Source organism: Magallana gigas, chromosome 5 (assembly GCF_963853765.1).
Source record: "Magallana gigas chromosome 5, xbMagGiga1.1, whole genome shotgun sequence".
NCBI classification, from domain to species: Eukaryota; Metazoa; Mollusca; class Bivalvia; order Ostreida; family Ostreidae; genus Magallana; species Magallana gigas.
The window spans coordinates 52,722,918-52,744,307 of NC_088857.1; the positions used below are offsets into that span (position 1 = coordinate 52,722,918).

Sequence of the window (21,390 nt, forward strand, 5' to 3'; positions counted from 1 at the left end):
GAGAGGGATGTTTTTGAGATTTTAAAGAGAACTTTAAAGAAAGTCTGAACGTACACGAATACGTGAGACCCATTTGTCCTGCTGTAGATTGAAAATTTAAAATCTAACATATTAATAAGGTTGAGAAAACCTCAAGTATTAATATGCATATAGCATAAAGAAAATGTATCCTTTATAAGTACACTGAATGTAAATGATATGACCCATAGAGGTCTCGTTTTGATTGGTTTATCTTGTGCGGATGTCATAAAATGAACAGGATAGGCGGTAAAGCATCTTGTTGCCTCTTCGAGATCCGAATAACTCTCCATTGAAAGCTGCACTAAACATATTCATTAAATATGGTCACACATATGTTAAGTTCAATTAACCTTTTCCTCTTAACTTAAGCACCTCCTTTCGATGAAGAAATAGCTGTTTCCGCTAACGGTTGTGTAAATTGACCTTATATGAACTTTTATTGCAACAAGGACGATTTTAGATGTTTTTCTTCAAATACTATCGGTTTGCTACTATGTTTATCACGTTACACACGTAGAAGAAGAAAAAAATGATACAATACATGTACTTGTAATTTTTTTCAAAACCAAAAAATCAGAATACTGTTTAATAAGTGTAATGACGAAAGTCATTTAAGTGCGGCCGAACCATTTTGTCATTTTATTTCGCTGGAGTATTTCTAATTCAGAGTAAGACATTCTAATCGTAGAATGTGACGACAAGGCGTTTGGGCACAGTGCATGTTCATATTCTGGAAATATTTCTAGTTTTAGGAACTAAATCCTGTATACAAGGGGTATTTTAAAAACATGTCATAATGCTTGGTATTTCATATCATGTTAAATGAATCGTCCAAAACACACCCTTATGTAGTAATACCTGATTGAATAATTTGGAAATATTTCATGTAGAAAATTTCGACAAAAAACTAGAACATCACCATGTATTACAGGAAAATGACTTCCCTTATCTATAAAAAGAAACGCCCTCTGTTACTAACTTTGTTGTTTTGCGTAGAAATGTCTAGTTAGATGAAACACTTCCTGTTTTACTGTTATTTGTAGATGAGTAACAAAATTTGCATCTAGAAATGATCATTAAGATCCTGAACACACACTGACTTTTTGTAGAAATAAGGAAAAATCTTTTGATAATAAAAAAACCTGAATTCGAATGAGATTATTTAGAGCGTGTTATCGGTTACTACATCAACACTCCAAGGATTAATAATAAAATAGACAGAGGAAATAGTTTCACTCGACTGAATTTCATTATCTGTATTTGCGGAAAGCCCCAACTGAACTGCATTTCTACCAGATTTAAAAGTGTTTTTTAAACCAGTGTTTTGAGAAGATATATGGGATTTGAGTGTTAAAGACGAAATGATTTTAAGACTGGTAGTTTTTCTTTTTACGGGATGGATATGCAGAGTGAACGGTAAGAATATAAAATGCTTTAAAAAGACTGTTAAAGCTGAACACGCTCGTAAAAAGACACAGTCACACAGCTATACAACTCTTCAAATTCGTTTAACACGATTGTACACGTTTAATGTTAGCATTGGAAAAATACGTAAAAGTTGATAATTTTATTGCAACCGAGTAAAACGGCGATGCAAGATAGTTAGACCTCTACAGCGAAACAGTTTGCATTGTTAAAGGTTAGCTTGGAAAAGTGCGTAAAAAATTATAATTTCATTGCGACCGAGTAACACGGCGATTCAAGATAGTTAGAACTCTACAGCGAAGTATTTTGCATTGTTAAAGGTTTGCAGCTTATAAAGGGGTTGTAGGGATAGCGACAATGCAAGCACAGTATGCGGACAATGCCTTTTATGAGTAGTGTTCAGCTTTGACACCAGTTACATATGGCGACCTTCTTCATGTTCCAAATGCTGGGGTAATACAGTTTTAACAAAAATATAAAGAATTAACAGTAACTTTTTGAATTTGTTTGTAAATATTTAGGGGATTCCTTCATGAAATCTTTAGAAAGATGAATACTATAACAACGTTTAAAGAGATGATGAGAGGTTTGGAAAAACCCCGGGACGTACGCGATTGAAACGCAATGAAACAAACGTATTCATTTGTCCTATTGTAAATTCAAAGTTAACATACCACTTTAGTAAGCGTGTAGGAACATCAGTTAGCATATATTCAACACTTTATGCATCAAAATGTTCATATGGTTTGACTTCTTTCTTTTTGTAAAGATTCTGATTGTTTTGAACATTTTACTTACATAAATATGTATTCATACAAAATTGGATTTCCTTGTATATTTACTATTAAATCAAATTTAAATATTTTGAAAAGTATATCAAATAAAGAAAAGAGTTGCTTAATTTTTGTTTTTGCTTTTATTGACACCCTCAGGAAACCAGTATATATATGTCAACGAAAGTAAAACATGGGAGGATGCAAGGGGGTATTGCAAACAGAAAGGTTTTGAGTTGTCTACCCTGAATGGACAAGAAATAGATATCTGTAACCTTACCGAGGTTACGGAGCTTTGGACCAACAATTATATTTATACTACGCCATATTTATCTCTATTAGGTAAACCAAATGTGTTTATATAAAAGACTTTTTTCTGTATAATGTAAACTTTACAGAATAATCAGTGCCTTATTCTAAATTACTGCATTTAAATGAAAATCTTGCTCAGAAAACTAAACGTGTTTAAAGGATATCATTTGTATTTTAAGGATGTTATAAGAAGCCAGGTGAAATGCAGTTCTCTTCACTTGAGAACGCCTCTGTAGTAGAATGTCAGATCTTGTGTAGTAAATCAAAAAGATTTGCGATACAGGTAGGTTTCCATTATACCTTATACAAACAACCAAAGCGATATGTTGCTTCATGCTGGTGACGTACGATAGTTGCTTCATTTGAATTCAAATAAACAAAATATGCATAGATATTTTACTACAGGGGATAAAATGAAATAAATGATATCTGTTGATCTCATTTTTTTCAAAGGGCAATTTATGCACATGCATACAACCTGACTTCAATCAAAGCGCTTTACAAAATGCAGAGCAGTGTAATTATACTTGTGATGGAGAAGCTATATGCGGTGGTGACAATGCAATCAGTATATACGAAAAAGGTAACAATTTCTTAGATGATTCGTGTGATTAAATGACATTTTCTTTCGATATTATTGATTCGTCCAATTCATTACATGCCACAATTTGATATCTTTTAAATCGTATTAGTTACATGCATTTCTGCGATGACATTGTTATCATCATTGTTAACATCATTGTACAAACTGTGGCTAGTATCAGACATTGACAAATATAGTGATAACATAGAAAATTTCATTTTAAATTTAAGATGCCAATATCTCCAATCGTCTAACTGAACAGCCGTTGTTTCCACCCAACAACTCTTGGTGTCTGGTTTACCAGTGTGTAAATGGTGCTGTTAAATTCGAGGAGAAAGATTGCAAAAACCAGGACTATGATGGTCAGTTTTTTTAAATACACATTATTACTAGTTCTGTTTACTTGGCAAAAGAAGTTAGGTATCTTTATTTAAAAACACCAAGACGACAGTGTGTGTTGAAGATACATATTGTAAATAAAACTATTTCGATAGTTCATCAAATAATATCCATGGAGTTTTAGAATGATATCATTATTGAGACTAGATTATCATAAGCATATTAGGATTTTTATTTCAGATGATAATGACTTTTTCTCGTGTTCTTTTGAACCTGACACCGACTGTTTCCTATGGCATACAAAAGACAACAATTTAACATGGTCCATCCAAAATGTGAGCTAATGTTATTGTACTCTTATTTTTAAAATATAATTTAATTCTGATTTTTAATTTTCATCAATAAATCTTCAAAAAGAATAAAATAATGATTTTTTTTTATTCAAACTGTGAGTAAAATTGTGTTGTTTACACGAAACAAATGACTAGATAATCAGTTACAGGTTTTACCATAGTAGAAACAACATCAATTCTTACGGTGGCTCAACGTACTAATATGGTATTTGATGAATTTTTTAGGTATCTTTTCCCCAGAAATCGGTGCGTCGAACCACCTTAATATCTTACCAATTAGTGTGTGCAATACAAAATAGGTAAAATGTTTCTATTTTTATGCAACAGAGTCCTCCACAAAACGACCCAAAGCTTAGTTATAATGCATCGTACTATGCGTATGTAAATGGATCTGATGCAGCTTCAGAACAAACGGCAGTGTTGATTTCCAGGATGAAATTCAAAGGTAAAAAACACAAAATGTTATATCCACTTTGCGTTTTTCTCTTATTACTAGAGAAAAAAAACTTTTGCTAATAATGCATTTAAAGGTGTTTTTGGGAGTTGATTTTAATCAACTCTCCTATGCATTTACTCTGGCAAACCGAAAGTGAAACAGTGTTCGGACCTAAGCACAAATCATCACCGCTGACAAGATTTGTTTCTTGATGAATTCGATGTAATGTATCTTGAAGCATGGGTTTTTAAGAAACTTATTTACGAATACCTTGAAAATAGTCAGATGTTGAATAGAATGAACAATTTAGATATTTTTTGCAGTAGTATATATTCATACGCCAGAATTCAATAAAGTCTCGTTCAACCATCGGCTGCCTCCGTAAATCTCCGACAAGCAGACAGTCATTCTATATTTAGAGTTCGCATCATCAAGCTATCACGTGACCTCTTATTTGTTGGAGATTAACGGAGACAGCCGAACATCTGGTTGAACGAGACTAGAGTTCATTATTGGTTGGATCCATACAATTTTTTGAATATTTCGATTACTTATACATAGTTTGATGGAATCAATTCTATCTTTAATCATTACACAACACAATTCTTGTCGGAAAAGTCCGAGAATTCATGTTATATAAATGTGCGTAATTCAAAGACAGATTATAAACTACTTGCCAAGCAAAGTAACACATCGTTGATTTTAAAATGAATAATAATCGATAAAATCAACTCCCGTCACTACTTCAGTACTTTGATTTTTACTGGTAAACATAAGTATATTTTTTATAAAACACAGCTGACGACATTTAATGTACACATATTCAGTCTACAATATACAGCCAGACAGAGAACAATTTACAGGATATGCTTAATAGTTTATTGCAATACACACCCATGTGAATGCTAAATATTAATGTTGATAAAACAAAAATTGTTGTATTTAAGGCGGAAGGCTAAACTGATTGTTGTTGAAAATATGATGATGAATGTATTGATATTATTAAAAAATAATTTTCTCGGTATGGCATTTTTCACAAAACGCAAACTGTACTTACCGAGTAAAAATGTTATGATTTTTTTATTTACTAAAATTAAGCATTTGTATTTGAATTCAAACACCAAATTTTTATTGTTAGATACGTATATTGGTAGTAAAGTAGATAATAGATGTGAATCATTTGGCCAACAACGAGCAAGCGATTAGAATTTTTTAAAGGAAAATTGTAGATGAAAAAAGTGTTTCGCCTATAATGTTTTTTTTGAAATGACGCGAAAACCATTGCTTTGAAACAAATACAAAAATGTTAAAACAGTGATAAAATAAAAGAACAAAGATCATTGTATTTTGAACAATATATATTTTGAATTAATAAATGAATGTGAAACAGAGGTATTTCCTTAGTAAATGGCTTCTTTTATAAAAATAAATGTGATTAACAATTTAGTTTTGGATATATATGGACTTGTAAAGAACAATTTCGTGAAATAGGATAAACCAACGAAAGTTTATTCAAATGTATTAGCTCTTGTATGATAATTTTGAATAACTATGCTGCCTCGTAATGACAACAAAACTCGCAGCTAGTTATTGAACTTTATTTTCATCAATAAAATCACCGTGAAAACTACACAAAAACAAGAAACACCAATAAACATTCATACACACACACAACACATACAGACTTTAAAGGGGCATGGTCACGATTTTTGTCAAAAATTATTTTTCCGATTTTAACGTTTACAATGCTTTAGTAAGGCATTCTTAATAGGTAATTAGAATTTGTGTGTCATTCGTTGAGTTGTAAGCATGTTACAAAGCTTACAATTCTTGCTATGTAAACAAAGTTTTTGTTTACATTTTGAATATCAAACTGTATAAGGTCCAGTTTTAGACCTAAAATGAATGTGTTAAACGTTAGGAACTGTTTATTTATGCTTGAAATGAATTACAACATAGACAAAGCAGGTTGAAAACGATTTTTAACTGGTATAATAAACGTATGTAAACAAAAACAGGGCACGAGCCTTGTTTACATGACATAAAATTGTGAGCCATATATCTTGCACGAACTCTACAACTGACTCTCAAATTTTATTTGATCATTAGAAATGCATTCCTAAAGCATCGTAAATAATAAAAACAGAAAAATATAATTTGACAAAAATAATGACCATGCCCCTTTAGGAATGAATATTATGGTAGGATTCAGGGTAACAAACAACACACACACACACCTAAACAAAGACGGGGAAATTCGAATTGAATAAGAATACATGCCTTTATAACGGCAGCTTTACGTAGACATTATGTATAAATGAGTGTAACTTAACAACATGATAGATAGATGATATTATTCACTTACAACAAGGTGCTTGACTGACTCTTCTGCAATAATTTTTTTTCGGTCATTGTACCAACAAAATCTCGCTTAGGATATAAACGAAAACAGATAACTCCTTCCACTACAACTATATTTACAAACCAATTATAAATAATTATCATTTTAATGATTGTTAACAAAAATATATCGGAGCTATGTAATTTGGACAAATACAATTACCAGTGTTCAAAAATAATATATAATATAATACATATATTTTTGATTATCCTCTCTGTAATTTTGTTTACTACTAGGAATACAATTATTTTTTTTTTTTATACAATTCACACATAGAATTTACAGCATTCTTAATTAAGTTTGCGATTTATACCTCTACAGATTCTTTGGTACATTTAAACTTTTATGTGTATACGTTAAACCTAAGAACTGTATGGTTCTTGGTAAAAAAAACACAATTCGTTACAAAGGTTTTTACACAACATATCGAAAGTTAAATTTAAGATTTGTTATAGGTATGAAATGTAAAAAGCGAATAAAAAAATAATAATAAAAATTGGTATGCATTTTTGTTATAACTGCTCAAATTGTTACTTTTTAAAGCTGCCGACTGGTGTCTTCGTTTCCGTTACTTCACCGAAACGCCTGTATCGATGGATGTCATTATATGGGATTTGATAGCTGATGAAAACCAGAGTTTGGTAGAAATAAGGAATTCAACGTACAAAAGCAACACAAATACAATATGGCATTTAGTCGAGTGGAATATAAACATGACTAATGATTTTAAGGTAATAGTATTGTTAAGTGAACAAAAAATAACGTTACAAAACGATTTATTAATATTTAAAAAGCCCCTATTAAACTATAAACTAGAATTTATAATTTTATAATATTTTTGCTAGTGACGAAACTCTGGAACAGGAAGGTTTGGTAATTTTAGAAATTTACATCGACTGAGTATGATTTCCTCAATTTTTCACAGAAGGAAAAAAATAGGATTCCAGTGCAGTAGCCTCCCTTAGATTTACTATGAAGTAGCCTCTTGGTAGATTCCTAAGGTGTAAGACTACCTATGACATCATCTTATGAGTTTGATTAATTAAGAAACTGATTTATGAGATTAAATGAAATTCAGTCATTTGATTAAAACAGTAATTAATAACTGATAAGGAGTTTGCCACTTGATTGAATAATAAATAATTTATCTTATTAATCAATTTTTATGTTATAAAAATTCACCCAGACTTATACTTTTTAAGGTGGATCTCTACACCAGATAAGTGTAGGAGATTTTTGTTGCATGCATTTGTTACCAATACTAGGCACAATATTCAACAATAATAGACCTCAAAATACAATACACTATTTTTTAGAGAATTTTTAAAATATCAGTCTGGTTCCAGATAAAAAATCAAATTTTTAAACATTTCTGTTTTAAAATTCTTATGAAAGTGAAATGTTATTAAGTTTAGAAATGAAAAACAGAAAAAATCATGAATGAAGTTTGTATGATTTTTATTGGAATCCACATAAATATAAAACTGAAATATAAAAAAATTCCTTTAAGGCAAACTGCTGGACAAAATCCCACAAAAACCTCAAAATATAAACAATATTCGTTGGTTAATGGGATGAAGAAAAGAAATTGAATGAAATTGAAAAATTAAAGGAAATACTTATTTATTGCAAAAATCTTGGTATAAAAGATCCTGTTTAAGAGTTGTCTTTCTTTATTTTACATGGTCTCAAATATCTTGATAAAAATCACGAAGAAAAATTAAAAAAGGAACAAGTCTATGCTAAATATGTAGATATGAGATTAGTAGTGCTTATGATAATGTTTGAAGCTGAAATATTATATTTTTGATGAATGCATTATATATATTTAACTCTTTAAAACAAAATATTAGTAGTTAAATTGCCTTTTACTTTTTTATATACAATAGCAATTATAAACAACAACCATACGCATATTAATACATACATTAGATGTCCATAGTGATACACATGCATGTGTGGAAATGAAAAACATGCTCCTTTTCAGAATTCTGTCTTTCCCTCATTTGACTTGCAAATCTGGGCCTCCATTGCTATTGCTACCTAGCTGTATTTATTTTAACCAAAATACATTAGTTTAATGTCAAAGTTTCAATGAAAGTCTTTTACTGCAAATGTTTTTTTTTTTAATTTGGGAAGTTAGGATCAATTCAAGAGATCGTACTACGGTACTTTCGTTTTATATTCATCATACATATATAGTTTAAATGAAAATTTGACATCTGCTTACCTATATCGATAATCCGCCACATATGCATGATCGTCTGTTGCAGATGACATGACAAAAATGTATTGCCAATAGCAGCAGAGCAGGGAAACTGTATATTATTGAGATTCCACGTTTTCCGTACAAAACAGCTGATAATCAATGTTAGTTAAAAGCATTAAACAGGAAGAAAATTGACATATTTTCTAAGCGTTTTGGTGATTTCATTCCTATCTCATCTCCTTAGTTAGAAGAGTTCAATTAAACGGTGTATAGCTATTTTGTACCACGACATAATGTTATCAATCCGGAACACAATGGCGTTTCGAACGGAAGTCAGACATGTTGTGACGATGTAGCCTTCCACCTTAAGATACTACGTCACAAGATAGTGATTTAAATGTTTTGTTAAACTGTTTATATCGTTCGATTGGGTTGCTCATTGGCTAAAGTATTGGGCTTCTGAACCGCAGATCATGAGTTCGAATCCACCTGGAGCCTTTGTTTATGTTAACCGAATTAAATTTTTGAAAATGTAATTTTTCATCGAAAATTGCACATTTTTTGCCTATTTGACTTAAATACTTCCATTCATTATGATATCTCTCATAATCAAGTAATTTTCTGCTGATTTGAGAAAATATTTCAAGGTGTAGTGAGCCACCTTAAATCAAATGATAGAAGTTAATTTATTTTCCTCCAATGCAGTCAGGAGAAACACAAGAGTTAACTTTGAAAAAAGACAACAGACAATAACTATAGATACATTTTAAAATTTTTCACGTTACAATTATGAAGCATTGGACGGAGAGCCTCCCACGTCTATTTTACAATGACATCCACCCTAATCTATAATATACAGTATAAATATTTAAATGATGAGAATCGTCCACCATCGATCATTTCATTTTTAAGCAATTTGTTTTTATGTACACCCTCTTTTCTGATGAGATGGAATTTGATGTTTACCTTTCTAGAGAAGTGCACTGTCCTATATCATAAAAAACCATCAGACGCATTGATCCTAGAATTGATTTTTTAGGGTGCTAAATCCATTTCAGAAAGTATTGTCTATATTTTCCATTTCCCCTTGTCTTTAATATTTTCTCTACCTTCCAAGGATCATCCTTTTTCACATCAACTTTTAAGTTCTGATTGATAGACAATTCCTTTAATTTTATCATCATCAAAATCTTTAACTCTATAAACGGGTAAGCCACCACGTAAAACCCTCTGAGAGATGTTGAATATTTCACCCGTCCAACTTTCATCATATTCGCGGAAAAATGGATACTTGGGATGGGTGAGACGAATGCGACCATCAATTTTAAATCTAAAAGGTGTCCTTATATTTTTTGTCTTTTTAATCTTTGAAGATCTTTTATTTTGGCCAATACATTCTCCAACATACAACTGTTTCATTTTTTAACCGGTGACACTTTAAGGCGCTATGCCAATCGTTCTCTGATACGTGTTATTGTAGCTTTTGACAACTGTTTGAAGTTTGTCTGTGTATTCATATGACTGTTGGTAAGACATTAAATGGTACATCCTCGTTTTTATACTTTAAATGACACGTCTCAGTAGGGGTCGTTGTAAATTAGATCTCTTGTTTTTGCAACCATTTTCTGATTTTATATGTGCTTATAACATATTTACCATCTTTTCTCACATACCGAAATAATTTGCATGGTCCAATAACTACTAGCATTATGGGGATTGTAATAAAATTTCACGTAATTAGTTCTCCCAAGACATGTTTCTTCTTTGATCGACAGTAACAAAATAAATGTCTAAGATATATCAAATATACATTAATTTATAGAATATATTTCACTCGTAATCTTCATCCTCTGATTCATCACCAGACTCCATGTCATCACCTTCCTCATCACTTGTTGTTTTTGGGAGTTGATTTTAATCAACTCTCCGGCAAACCGAAACTGAAACAGTGTTTGGACCTAAGCACAAATCATCACCGCTGACAAGACTTAGTTCTTGCAAATATTCGATAAATTCGATGTAATGTACGCTGAAACATTTTTTTAAAAGAAACTTATTTATAAATCCCTTGGAAATAGTCAGATTTTAAATAATTCGAACAATTTAGAAGTTTTTTGCAGTCGTATTCCTACGCCAGAGTTCAATATAGTCTCGAACAACCATTGGCTGTCTCCGTACATCTCCGACAAGCAGAGAGTCATTCTATATTTAGAGGTAGCATCATCGAGCTATCACGTGACCTGGTATCTCTACTTGTAGGAGATTAACAGAGATAGCCGAGCGTCTAATTGAACGAGACTAGAGTTCATTATTGGTTGGATCCATACAATTTTGAAATATTTTAAATACCGATACATAATTTGATGAAATCAATTCTATTTTTAGATATTACACAACATGATTCATTAGAAATTTTCTCGATATTCTTGTCGGAAAAGTCCGAGAATTCATATTATAAAAATGTGCGTAATTTAAATACAGATTATATACTACTTGCCAAGCAAATTAACATATCGATGATTTTAAGATAAATAATAATCGATAAAATCAACTCCCGTCAGTACTTCAGTACTTTGATTTAATAGTGTTCTTTTATAGATATGATTGCAAATATGTCAGTGCGCATGCGAATTGATTCAGTCATTGTTAGGTTAAAATCTATCAAGAGATATACAAAAGGTTTTTCCGTTGATTTTTTGAAATGTCTCATCAAATGCTCGGAATTATCAGGATACATCTGTCGAGCTAGTATCTTCACATGTTGTTGGTCTGTCGGATTTTTAAACATAACTAAGTAATGAAAATATCGTCTTTGGGTTGCATCCTTATTGTAGAACACGTTTTGATTGATAGCGATGACTGAAACGAAACTGTGATGGCTCCCTTCCGTAAACAATTCATTGACCCGGGGATCCCTGGAGGCACTTGACATCATATTATCTAGAATGAGTAAATTTTTTGTTTAAGGATTTAAAAACAAATCCTCTTCCAAATCCATTGGTATCCCTTTCGTCGCCTATATAAGGCAGTGCCGATCGAGGGATGATTTTTTTTATAATGTAGTATTCATTGACTGTCCAAATCATAATTTTCCCCCAAGATCTGCTCTGATGTGTAAAATTGGCGCAGTTTCACGGGAAATAAACAGATAAGTGTTGTTGAGTTCAATGTTTTCAAATCTGGACAGTTAAAGATGTGTAGATCCCGCCTTTATCAATTCTAAGTTTGAAACAGACTGCAGACTTCAGGTGCAAGCTCTTGGTAAGGTGGTATGGTACACATCCATATTGTGACTTATTCCTATCGAAATAATCAATAAAATCAATCATAATTTTATAAATGTTTTCTTTCCCAAAATTGTTACCTAACAGGGTAGCATAATTGGTAAGACTATTAATTGCGAACCTGTAGGTCATGAGTTCGAATCCTGCCGGGTTTGTATAAATTTTACATTTAGAATAAGTTTTAAAACATATGTTTAGTCAAATATTATGAAATTTGAAAACAGATTTCGCATACTACCTTAAAGCGGGTCTAAATATTTAGCAAACACATGATTTAAGGATTATTCTTTAGTAATCATTTCGCACCAAAAAATTGTTTCCAGCAGAACTGATCTGTTTATTATTGATTTTTGGTAGTTGATTTGAATCAACTCTCCTATGCAGTCACTCTGGCAAACCGAAAGTGAAACAGTGTTTGGACCTAAGCAAAAATCATCAACGCTGACAAGACCTAGATCTTGAAAATATTAGATAAATTTGGTGTACTGTATGCTGTACCATTGTTTTCAAAAGAAAAGTATCTATAAATACCTTGAAAATAGTCAGATTTTATATAGTAGAAACAATTCAATTGTATTTTGTAGTTGCATGTATTCCTACGCTAGAGTTCAATATAGTCTCGTTCAACAAGACGCTCGGCTGTCTCCGTAAATCTCCGACAGGCAGAGTCTCTCTCGAAGATTAAGGGAGACAGTCGAGCGTCTGGTTGAACGAGGCTAGAGTTCAATATTGCTTGGATCTAGACGTGTACAATTTTTAGAAACATTCCGATTACTTATAAACAGTTTGATGGAATTAATTCTATCTTTAAATATTACACAACATGATCCATGTGGGGTTTTCTCGAAATTCTTGTCGGAAAAGATCGAGAATTCATAAAATTGAAATTTGCATAACATATCGTTGATTTTAAAATTGATAATACTCAATAAAATCAACTCCTGGCAGTACTTCAGTACTTTGATTTTACTTTATTTCTGAATGTTATATTATAATGAAATAATAATCTTTCTGTGTAAAATAATACTAACTTCCAAGATAATGAAGGCAGGTAGCATGGGGGCATTTAAATTCCCATATAAAAAAATGAACTAACATGGAGTTGGGGTTCCATAATGTATTTGGGCCATGCATAAGATTGAGGTGAAAATAAGAAAATGAAGAGTGAAATTAATGATAAAGGGATACTATGTTAACCTCATAACCCCCCCCCCCCCCCCGATGGATAAGGATTTCCATGATTTTGGAAAATCGTCTTTTTTGGCTTGTCAGTTGTTTTTGGATGAGGCTATCCCCCCTTTTCAAAAACGATGCTACGTGCCTGTAATGATCACGTGCGCCTTAAACTTTAAATGTGACGAGTAAGGCACTTTAATCTACGAATAATAAATATATCATTAATTCATGTAAACATTAGGGTTTATCTTATTGATTGTATGGGAAAGTAAAAACATTATTAAATGATGGCCTACAGAACTACGTTAACTAATTCAATAAAGGGGTTTTCTAAATAAGGTTTGATTAAAAGCGTTTATAATGATCAAAATAGCATAGATTATTTGCTGTTCACCTTAACTAAAACAAATATTTATTCTGTTGTTTTCATATCATTCTAAAATATAAGTCAAGTTAATTTCATCAGATGTTGCTTAAAGAATTGTATAACTATGAAAAAACATTATTATTTTACGAAATATATACACTTTTTTATCGCCCGAATATTACCAAATTTCAGCTTATGTTTAAATTTGAAACGGGCGAAAACGAGACAGAAATTTCAATAGATGATGTCACAATGATTGCAGATTCCTGCAGTAAGTATCGGAAAATTTTGTTGATATTTGATTTGTTTTGTCCTTATGTGTTGAACTTTTCTACTGCAATTAAAAAACGTTTTTAGACAAAACAGTGTCAACTTTGTTGAACAAAGGGAATGGACTTCAGTGTACTTTTGGTGGAGAGTTTGATGTATGTTTTAGACAGGATGAATCAAATAATGACATTAACTGGAGTCTTTCAAACGTACGTATTGACACCATAGCTTAAAAATGTACATTTGTGCTAATTTAATGTTTTAAATTGTCGCATGACGTCATTGTGAGCATTCTAGAATATCTTATCGTTATCGGTTATACTATCGTTACACTATTAGTATTATTAAATGCATTGTTTTGTCAATTCTTGATTTAAATTGACTTTTGTTAAACACATTTCAAGCTATGTAAAGTGATATGATGCGATTGTTCAACAATTTATAGAGATTAGTTTGAGTTGAAATCGCTGAATTCAATGAAAAATTGATAAAACCGTACATAGGCAAATTGACAGAGACTACAATTTATAGTTTTTTTTCCCAACAAGGCAAACATTTCTGTGCAGATTTTGACAGGATACTAGTATATAATGAATTACAAATGTACCAATTTTCAGTGAGTTTGAAACATCATTACAAACGTTATACACGTTTTATGTCGCTAAACTGTACTTATTCATGGTTGAAAAATTGTAACAAAATTCACTCTTAATGTAAGGGCTTTCATACTGGCAAGTTTAAATGACCTATAAAAGTTAAATACATAAAAAAAATAGGATTGCAATTAATTTCTTTAAAAAATTGCTTTATTATATGGAAATCAGTAAAAATGAATTGGAGAGGAATTGTTGCTTTAATTGCTCTGAGAGTGAACCTGTGTTTGCTCCTACAGCATGAACAAAATGTTTGGAACATATCAATATCTAACTTTAATTTGAATGTTTACAGATTAATCTTCAAATGTAAACAAAAGTTACACGGATTAAATTTTAAAACATCAAGGGTGGAAAAACCTTAAAAATATTGATCGATCAAATTCAAATTAAGGCTTAATCTCTAAAACCCATGTTCTGTTTGCAATGACTTTTGAATGAAACACAGTATCAAATGGTGTGTTTTTCATTGTATTATAATCTGCAAATATAGTTAACTCTTTAGATGACAGGAATACGTAACAGTCGCTTAACAAAGCTAACAGAAGCTCTCGTAAAAATTAGTAAATGAACACTACACATCTTTTATGTTTCACAAAACATTAATGATTATAATGGTTAAAAGATCGAAAAAAATTAACAAATCATATGCCATAGTCAAAATATAAGAACATTGTATTTGTAGAATGAACGTTGGCTTTCCTCCTCAGTAGAAATTGAAAAAAGAGCCAGTTTGATATCCAAGTTTGAATTAAATGGTAAGTGTAACCCCTGTAATTTTTTTAATAATTGTTTTATTTATGGATAAAAAGATTAAAATATATTAAATGTTATTTATATATAGACAATATCTCTTAGTATTGATAAAATGAAACAATAATCTAAGTTTTTCTGTTTTCCAGATATAAGGATTAACATAACAATGAGATTTTCAAGAAAAAGTAATTTGAAATTGTATTGGAAAGACGAACAAGAAAATAAGAAATTTGTAAATATTAATACCAATGACAATACCAATGGTCCATTTGTGACCGATTCTAAAACGACATATGTCAATGCAAGATCAAATGTAAGTAAAAAAAAAATATATTAAATTTAAGACCATTCATTTTGACTCTTGTAAAAAACGTATCCATTTAAACTACTTTAGTTTTTACATACTCTTTTAACTACTACAAAATTGATATCATCTACATATCAATTCAATATTCTAGCCATATCAGCTCAAACAGTAAAAGTAGATTTTTAAGAAGTTTACTTTAAGCAATAACTTGTACGAATTGAATATACAAAAAACACATATTTAAGAATACTATTTATGCATGGCCACAAATATTAATTATTTTTTTCTCCATTTCAGCTTTATATTGATGGGATTACTACAAATGAAGAAATAAGGATAGCTTTCATCAAAATCAAGGTTATTAGTAATTGTAAGTTTATATATATATATAGAAAGGACTGATAAAAGGGATATTTTGTTAATTCCAGATAAAAATAGATTTCTACGTCAAATTAATAATAATGAGTGGTGTTTTTTTTTGTTTTCGTGTGTTCCTCAATATAACTTATTTTAACCTTCAGAGCAATATATATGAATAATGAACGTATTTATCCTCCTTTTCTGTATAATAATCTTTTTATAATCAAAGCTTACACCCAGGGTGAACGAGTAAATCGATCATTTCAAATCCCTGATCCATATGCCATGACAATATCTGACGTCACAAACTTGCGGTGTATAGACGGTGGAGGGATAAAGATGAGTAACGCTATAAAACTATCCGGAAAACCTCTGACTAAAAAAGGTAAAGTAGCATTAAAATTATTTTTGAGTTAAGTAAAGAAATGAAAAATATGTAAATGGTGAGAGCATAGAAATAAATCTAGTATGTATACCGGTAAAAATTTCTAACACCCCGCTTTTATTTTCTTATTATTTAGAAAACTTTAACATCAGTTTTTAAGTCGTTACCATTATCGACTGCTGTTTAAAATGCTAAACTATTCATGTCAAGGAAATTGTTTCAGGTAATTCAAGTAGGTAATCACTCGACCATGACCGTATTTATTGAAAAGCGTGGAGCGCATGTTCGATATGTTTTTCGGATGTGTTTTTCAAAGTAACTCGATTCGATCGATTTCTTTCTCTTAACTGCTTATGAAAAACGAAACCAATTGAGTACAATGCGGTGCATGTTTGCCCAAGAACCTTTAAGTGCAGTTTGCGTGGCCCAAGAAAATCGCGCTTCACGATAGGTTTGTTTTCTTTCACAGTATTTGTTTTATTTATCTTTTACCTTTAAAAAGATGTCCTAAACAATAAAACACAAATTCTAAATTAAAATTATTCATCACAGATCAACAGATTTTTTACAGACACCATGTAATCATTCTAAGGCTTGATCTGAAATCCAACGCAACCAGAAGTGTTGAAGATCTACCGTGAAGGCCAAAACGTCATGTAACGACACGTCAACATGACCGCTACATTAGGGTAACTCACCTTTCTGATACACACCGCACAGCACGCGCAACTGCACCGCATATTAGTTGCCTGTGTGTATAAGATTGGATAAATCTAAGAGTGAGACAGTTCCTCAGCATGAAGTAGGCCACAAAAACAAATGGAATAACCTTCCACAAATGTTTTTTACTCATTAGTGGGAAATCTATGACAAGTTGTTATTAGTGCGAATGGGAAACCTACAAGGTTCTAATATTGTTATTTTCATATCGTAGGGTACTTGAGCCCTCTTGATATTTTTATAAAGCCCTTTATTAAACTTAGAGTTTTATGAAAATTGGTTTGTTATTTTTTATTCTTAATATATAATCATTGCTATTGTTAAAATTATTTAAAATAAGGAACATTGTATTAAAAACTCTTGCCTGGGGCGTTAGAAATTTCGACTTGTATATATACAATATATACAGTGAATATGAATAAAATACTTCTTAAACTAAATAAATCTAATTACTATTTTTGTATATATGCAAAAACGTATTTCTATGTTAAAAATTATTGCTTATCTATATTTCTGTAGATTAAATGTTATGTTATTTAATATGTAATTAAATATTTGTGTCTTGTGTCATCAATTTTCGTTTTTAAAGGAATTCCAAGTGCTGTTCAAATATACAGGATGAATAACAGCTACTGGAAGACGTCTGACGCGAATACATTGCGAACATTTGTTTGTGAACAAGGTATAAAACTGTGGTAATGGGTTTTATTTATTAGAATATATCGTTTAACTTTCAGGCCAGAACTTTCTTTGATTAAATAAAAAGATTAAAAAATAATATCATAATACTATATGAAATATGTAATACACATTTTTGAATGCAGTAAGTTGATTACGAGTAATACGACTGACATACACGTTCCAATTAATACATTTCACTATTAATATCGTGATTTTAATAATTCAGTATTTCTCAGAATATTTAAAACTCAAATTTTTATTACAGACTAATGAAAAGATGTTTAATCAAACACAGATGTGTGTTAATGAAAACTTAGTATATAGTATATACAAACATAAAATCATATTCAAAATCACAGTTTTGTGCCATTGTGCATTGGGAATAATCCTATAATCCTCAAATCTAATAACTAGCAGTGACCGATAATCATCTCATATTATCCCTTATCATTTCTAGTTTTTATTGGGATCATAATGGTTAATCTTGTTGAAGAACCCGAACGCTTTTTAATCACACTGTACATTTAGTGTCGCTGACAATTGATGGTGGGTCCGGTATAAAATAATCTGTACTTTATATACCGGTATTATCTTATCTTTATAGCATTGAAGAAGTCTTATTTGTTTCTAATAAGTTGAATTGTATATTGAAAAAAATTGAATATCTGTTAAATGTAATGAAAACACTTGTTTGTAGATAGATTTTAAATCTTTTGATATAATCGACGAAAGAGTTTGTCACTTAAGGATAAAGATATTGTTAACATTAAAAAAATGCCGAAATAATTTCCAAAAAACTTAAAAAACATTGAATTACCTTTTTTCCAAAGTGGACATAGACTTGATATCTTTTAACTACTCTTGACATTATTGTGTCTTGTTTTTATCAATTTTGATAATATCATTCAACTTATCATTTTCCCAAAAATTATAAGATAAATAAGAAATTGAATCATACATTTTTAAAGTTTAAATGGCGGTTGTATGAAATCTCAAAAATATTTTGATCACAATTGAATTATTTGGATCCAAAGCATTAGTTTAAGGAAACGATGGCTTCAAACATTTTTATTCATCTGAATAAAACGTACCTTCATATTAATTACAATAAGTGAAAATATTGCATTTAAAATCTAAAGTTGAACAAAATGTTTTAATGTACCATTATTTTCTTACCAACAAAAAGATAATGAATATGTTTAAAAATCTTTTATTCTAGGAATATTTTTTTTATTATTAGATAATGAGTCAAACAATAGCTGTAAAATACTGGCTGATTTTGAACTACCAAGAGGTAAGGATACAAAAATGATTAATGCTACGCTCATTGAGGAAGTTTTCCGGTCAATTTTCCTTTGATACCTCGAACAATATAATCAAAGTACTGAACTACTGACGGGAGTTGATTTTATCGATTATTATTAATTTTAAAATCACAATATGTTCTTTTGCATGACAAGTAGTTTCTAATCTTTATTTGAATTACGCACATTTTTTAAATATGAATTCTCGAACTTTCGAGAAAACCCCATATGAATCAATTTGTGTAATATTTAAGGATATAATTAATTCCATCAAACTATGTATCAGTAATCGAAATATTTCTAAAAACTGTACACATGTCTGGATCCAAGCAATATTAATCTCCGACTACCAAGAGTAATACAGCCGAGCGTATGGTTGAACGAGACTAAATTTAACTCCGTCGTAGGAATACATACGACTACAAAAATATCTAGATTGTTCGTACTATTCAAAACCTGACTATTTTCAAGGTATTTATAAATACGTTACCTTGAAAATTAATGGTTCAGCATACAGTACGCCAAATTTATCTGTTATTTTTAAGATCTAAGTCTTGTAAGCGGTGATGATGTGTGCTTAGGTCCAAACACTGTTTCACTTTCGGTTTGATAGAGTAACTGCATAGGAGAGTTGATTAAAATCAACTCCCAAAAATTATAGAACTCATTTTTTAAGTCTATTAATTTTCAACGCCAGGTGAATTAATTTTGTACAAGTGTCATACTGTGATCCATGCGAGTTATGTTATACAAAACATGAATGTGTTGAGCCAATCAGAAAAGGTTGTACAATCAAAATTATATTTTTATTGACCGATTTTCCTTTGCTTAGAAGAGGTACAGAATACAAATGTAGGATGGATAGCTGCAGTCCTCGCAGGCTTGTTGGGTTTAATAATAGTCTGCATAGTAAGCATCATTTTTTACAAACGGTAAGGGAATTGGATAACATTGTTAAAATGTCGTTACAATTTGACAACTTTTAATGTCTATAGGAGTGATTTTTCTCTTTTTTTATAATTCAGAAGAATATATTCCAAAAATAATCAAAGAACAAAAGATTTTTCTACGGGTGAGCCAAATTCGATTAAATTAACAAATCAAAAAGTGGAGGGAACGAAAAATGACAATGTGGAAGAAGATTACGACCACCTTCATCAAAGTCAACCCAATGCCTGTGCATCGTCGTCAGAGAACGTGTATAGTCACACGACGGACAACCAGTACGGGCTACTCCCAGTCATCACTGATGATACGTACGACCATACTGTAGGAAGGGAAGGGGAGTATGGGACTACTCAAGTTTGTCAGGACAATGAAAATACCTATGACCACACATGAATACCTACAGTGGAAGGTGCTGCTAATTCACAACAAGATGCACTGTGAATACGATTTCAAAGGAGACAGCCAGTTTTTGAACTCAGGGTGTTTTTTGCATAAATGTCTAAATTGCGTATAATTACAAGCAAAACATGTAAAGAAGACACTGAACATCAATATTATAAAGCCCAATTAAAGTTATTCCTATATTTTGTCAAAAGTAAATGAAAATCATCTTAGCATTTTTCATATTCTTGCTTTAGGAAAAAAATCGTTTCTATTATCTTATATAATATATACATGTTATAGCAGTTTATTCATGTAAAGGAAAGAAAACCACAACACACCATTTTCTGTTATCCATATTTTGTACAAAATTAACAAATGAAGTGATGCTTGATAATATTATTTCTATCGATTGTTATTCCCCTCCATCTTCTACTTGCTTGCCACTGTCTGCAACCTCTACTGGTTCTGGACCACTTTTCGGCTAGGGCCGGTTATCTTCTAAATCGCGAATTCGGGTGTTTTGAACAAGTTTATCCAGGATATTCGGTATTTCAGTCGTCAGTTACTAGTAAATCAACTTTTACTCAATGTATAAAAACATAAGAATGTATGGTAAACATATAAGTAGAAATATTTTTATTTGTTAATCTTGCTCACTACACATTGAAAAGTTTCTAAAAAGAAACAGAAAATTACTTGATTATGATAAATAGCATGATGCATGAAAGTCAAATAGGTAAAAAAGGATGTAAAATTATGATCGGATTAAAATAATTGTAAAATTATTTCGTTTTATCTTACCAAGGGATATGATACAAATTATGATTAACTGAAGTTTATAAACCATAAAACAATGTATGTTGTCATTATAGTTACGAATTTTAATTTCATAATTAAAATATCAGGGGAAAAAGTTTTCATTGCACTTTCATCTTTTTTTACA

At 30.8% G+C, this 21,390-nt stretch overlaps 1 protein-coding gene and 1 long non-coding RNA gene across 4 annotated transcripts; one reads left to right on the plus strand and one right to left on the minus strand.

The window, feature by feature from the left end:
• The first annotated feature begins 1,073 nt into the window (after window positions 1-1,073).
• LOC105327079 (uncharacterized) lies at window positions 1,074-20,551 on the plus strand. Of its 3 annotated transcripts, none has more exons than XM_066086385.1 (18): window positions 1,074-1,437; window positions 2,379-2,561; window positions 2,711-2,814; window positions 2,985-3,114; window positions 3,345-3,476; window positions 3,694-3,788; window positions 4,134-4,251; window positions 7,187-7,374; window positions 13,872-13,950; window positions 14,037-14,158; window positions 15,288-15,360; window positions 15,505-15,671; window positions 15,963-16,035; window positions 16,255-16,410; window positions 17,720-17,812; window positions 19,052-19,105; window positions 19,948-20,024; window positions 20,141-20,290. In XM_066086385.1, the coding sequence occupies exons 1-18, from the start codon at window positions 1,383-1,385 to the stop codon at window positions 20,159-20,161; spliced, it is 1,920 nt and encodes a 639-aa protein (XP_065942457.1). In that variant the 5' UTR covers window positions 1,074-1,382; the 3' UTR covers window positions 20,162-20,290. The 3 variants fall into 3 exon arrangements, with proteins under 3 accessions (XP_065942457.1, XP_034302964.2, XP_034302972.2); XM_034447073.2 differs by having other exon boundaries at window positions 1,075-1,437; window positions 19,948-20,047; window positions 20,141-20,551; XM_034447081.2 differs by having other exon boundaries at window positions 1,075-1,437; window positions 19,948-20,047; window positions 20,144-20,551.
• On the minus strand, window positions 8,106-9,221 carry LOC105317366 (uncharacterized). Its single transcript, XR_898287.4, has 3 exons — window positions 8,874-9,221; window positions 8,571-8,690; window positions 8,106-8,183 (listed from the first exon to the last, which is right to left on the minus strand). It is a non-coding gene; the product is annotated as an uncharacterized lncRNA (long non-coding RNA).
• Window positions 20,552-21,390: the final 839 nt, after the last annotated feature.